This window comes from Myripristis murdjan, chromosome 13, assembly GCF_902150065.1.
Source record: "Myripristis murdjan chromosome 13, fMyrMur1.1, whole genome shotgun sequence".
Lineage (NCBI taxonomy): Eukaryota > Metazoa > Chordata > Actinopteri > Holocentriformes > Holocentridae > Myripristis > Myripristis murdjan.
Window position 1 is genome coordinate 38,645,414 of NC_043992.1, and position 3,643 is coordinate 38,649,056.

The window sequence follows — 3,643 nt, forward strand, 5'->3', positions numbered from 1 at the left end:
TCATAGCCTATATTAAAACAGTGACGTAACATCCGCGTGGGAAGCGTGGACGGGTGCGTAACTGCCCTCATGAATATTAACATTACGTCATCGCGTAACCCCTCTACGTGCTACACCCCTCGGCGAAGCGTTTCCGCCAAGATGGTTGTCGGTGCCTTCCCTATCGCCAAGCTCCTCTACCTTGGAGTGCGGCAGCTGAGCAAACCCGTGGCCAACAGGATAAAGGCAGGAGCCCGACGAAGCGAGTTTTTCAAGAATTACATCTGCCTGCCCCCGGCTCAGAGTAAGGACCGAGGCTAAGGGACTCAATGACAGCTACGTTTCAGTGTCCGACACCTCAGAGGTTGAGAGCACAGCGCAGGAGGCGTTATCCTTCTGTATCAACCAATGGGATTATAGCTGTGGTGGCGCTTTAACCAATCGCGTTCATGGGACGGTCGGTTTGACCAATGGGGTCGAGGTAACGCCGCGGAGGGCGGGACTAGTTTGTCATTGAGAGTGTTTTATATGAAACCTTTGCTTTGCTGTTATGGTGCCTTTTGACCCGCTGTTAAATGATTATAAACTTAAACTGATAAACTGATGAGAGCACACACGAAAGATCCTTGTATTTGACAGTCGTATTGCTTTTCACTGTTCGATAATAATGTTATAATGGCAGGTAAAGCTTACGAGTCAAGTTTATTTAGCCCTTCATTTAAAAGATTGACCACGAGCATGTGTGGATCTCGCTAATCAATCAATGATGCGGAATATAATATAATATAATATAATATAATATAATATAATGAAATAAATCTGCAAAATATCTATAGAATAGAATAAGTATATATAGAATAGATGTGTAGTCATAATGTATAATTAATAACATAATTTCCACGTGACAGTCCCTGATGCCCTGGGTGGCAGAGACTTGGTCCACCCTTATGGAATTCATTTTTATATAATATATATAATTCAGCTTATAAATATACAATTCACAATTAGGAATTCCCCACTTGGACAGCTGAGTGTGCAACAAGGTGCCAGGACAAAACAATAACCTAGACAGTGGCAGTACCATCATACAATACCATACCACCAAATGATGTGTCAGATTCAAAATGTGCCTGTGTCTTGCCTGCTCTTTGTCTTTGCAGTTTACCACTGGATCGAGATGAGAACCAAGATGCGGATCATGGGGTTTCGGGGTTCTACCATTAAGCCGCTGAATGAAGAGGCGGCTGCTGAGCTGGGCGCAGAGCTGCTGGGAGAGGCGATCATCTTCCTCATTGGCGGTGGCTGCATGGTGCTGGAGTACACCAGGCAGGCTGCCAACTCACGCCGCAAAGAAGAGGAGCTAAATGAAACTATCACCAACCTACAGACTCAGCTCGGCGAGCTAAGCCTGGCCACAGAGACATTAGATGCCCAGCTGAGAGAAATCAACAGGTTACTGCTGTCCTTTCCTGCTCCCACCCAAAAATGATTAGATTGATTCTTGTCTCGGTGGCATGGGCCTGTTTGACAGTCTGTCTGTGTGCGAAGGAAGAAGAGTGCCCGACGTAGCACTGCCATATGTACAGCCTGATAACAGCCCTGCCTCATGCGGTTTACCCCTGCCCTCAGTGTTGGGTGCAACGGGTAGACCTGAGCATACTTGTGCGTTGTGGTTTTGGGTGCTATCATCAGCTCATGTTTTGAGCAACCAGTTCTAAAGGGGATTGCTATGATATTCATAGTATTTATATGCCTGATTTTGCATGTTCATTACAAGCGACTGAACATAAACAACAACAGCAAGGCAATGGTAAACTTGGATGTTGCTATGTGTGATTAATTGGTTGTATTTCAGTGATATTTTGGGGGAAAACCAGCACTTGTAAGGAAATGAATGGTGATTTCCATACTCCCTTGGGCTTGAATCGTCTGTGAGGCGCCATCGCTTGATAATGTCTGGTGCCATTTGAAGATAAGAAACATATCTTGCACTACAGTAAAGGTAAAATCAGACTAAGCTACAACCATTTTGCCATAGTTGACCTATAAGTCATACCCCAGTTTCAGTTTCATAGACATGTGTAGTATTTATTTACATCTCACTTCCCCTTACTGGTTGAGAGTTTGTGTACATTGCAGGCTATAGTATATAACTGTAAATGGATGATGTAAAATAAATTAAAAAGATAAATGGTTTAAATACATGTTCGTAAAGACTGTGTCTATCAGTAGAAAGCTGCAACACATTATGCCTGAATTCTGCTATATTCATAGTTAACCTGCCTATTATTTTTTTGGTTAGTTTGACCCCATTCAGTGTTTAACATCTTTAAATACATGATTAACATTTTTTTTGCTTCACATTTAATGACTTTTCCTAATGTAATGGCCACATCTAGGTAAACATAAAATTAACATGATGATATACATTTTGTATGCATCAGTGTTTCCTTGAGATAAGACTCCAGGCTGTTTTAGCTATAGAAAAGATATACATATATATAAAAACAACAACATTTTACGTACATTTGCTTAAGTTGTTTTTGAACACTGATGAACTGTAACATGACAATTTATAATCCAAAAGCTTCCCTCTGCCTTTGAACCCCAACCAAACATAACCACACCTGTAGCAGAACCAGGACAAGTCATATAACATTTGGGAGGGAGAACATGATTCCCACAATAACTGTCATGTATAAGGGGTGTGAGTGCATTTGAAGAGTTCATTTGCAAAAACAGATATCTCCATTTGAATCTATTAAACCTTTTTAAACTTTTTTGAATTTTATTAAAATTTACTTTATATTTATTTCTATTTTTTATATGTTTATTTAGCCTGGCATAATGTTTCTAGTAGTAGTAGTAGTAGTAGTTTATTTGGTCATTTGAGGGTGAGTTAATACACTACAATTTTCTTTCAGTTTCTTAGAAAGAACAGACCAAAAAGGTGTAGGCTGAAGCCTAAGCTTATTGTGCCTACCCTTTAAACCCTTAAATATCTTCTTACTAGAAAATACAACAACACAATCAGGACAAGAACAGAAAACAAGCAGTAAACAGAGACTAACACAAAACAAAACAAAACAAAACAAAAACAACAAAACACAACAGAAAAAAAAAACAACTAAAAGGAAATGAAACAATATATCACTGGAATTTACAAAACAAGAGAGAAATACAGAAAAGTACTAGAAACTAGCCTTTACGTTATGTATATCACACTATTGCTCTATATCTGGCTATTATATTTGATCTGTACATCTTTTTAAATTTATTTATTGAACTACAATTTTTTAATTCATTATCTAGTCCATTCCATATTTTTACCCCTATAACCGATACACATCTATATTTGTTTTTTATTCTTGCATTAGTTTGTTTGAAGACGGCAGTTCCCCTTAAGTTGTACCGGCTCTCTCTATGGTGGAACAGCTCCTGAATACAGCACGGAAGCAGATGATTATGTGCCTATATGCCTTATGTGTGTATATATATGTGTGTGTGTGTACTCCAAGCAGTATCAGTGAAAAGGGTGTATTCATTTTAAGAATGGCTTTTATCTGTTTTTGCAAATGAACTCTTCATTTGAAGGTAACAGGAAAGCTAAAATACCAACTTCGCATAAAACACCACCACTCTGGCCTCAGGCGGAGCGGATGAG

General features: G+C 39.4%; 1 protein-coding gene across 1 annotated transcript; it reads left to right on the forward strand.

The window, feature by feature from the left end:
• Positions 1–107: 107 nt before the first annotated feature.
• opa3 (outer mitochondrial membrane lipid metabolism regulator OPA3) lies at positions 108–2,181 on the forward strand. The gene is made up of 2 exons (XM_030066215.1): positions 108–283; positions 1,140–2,181. Exons 1-2 carry the CDS (start codon positions 142–144, stop codon positions 1,466–1,468), a joined length of 471 nt encoding a protein of 156 aa, XP_029922075.1. The 5' UTR covers positions 108–141; the 3' UTR covers positions 1,469–2,181.
• The last annotated feature ends 1,462 nt before the right edge of the window (positions 2,182–3,643 follow it).

Bases quoted from the DNA above. Each gene is read 5' to 3' on its own strand.
- opa3 (XM_030066215.1), top strand. From the start codon at position 142: ATGGTTGTCGGTGCCTTCCCTATCGCCAAGCTCCTCTACCTTGGAGTG. The intron at 284-1,139 runs GTAAGGACCGAG...TTGTCTTTGCAG, and splicing joins CTGCCTGCCCCCGGCTCAGA to TTTACCACTGGATCGAGATG.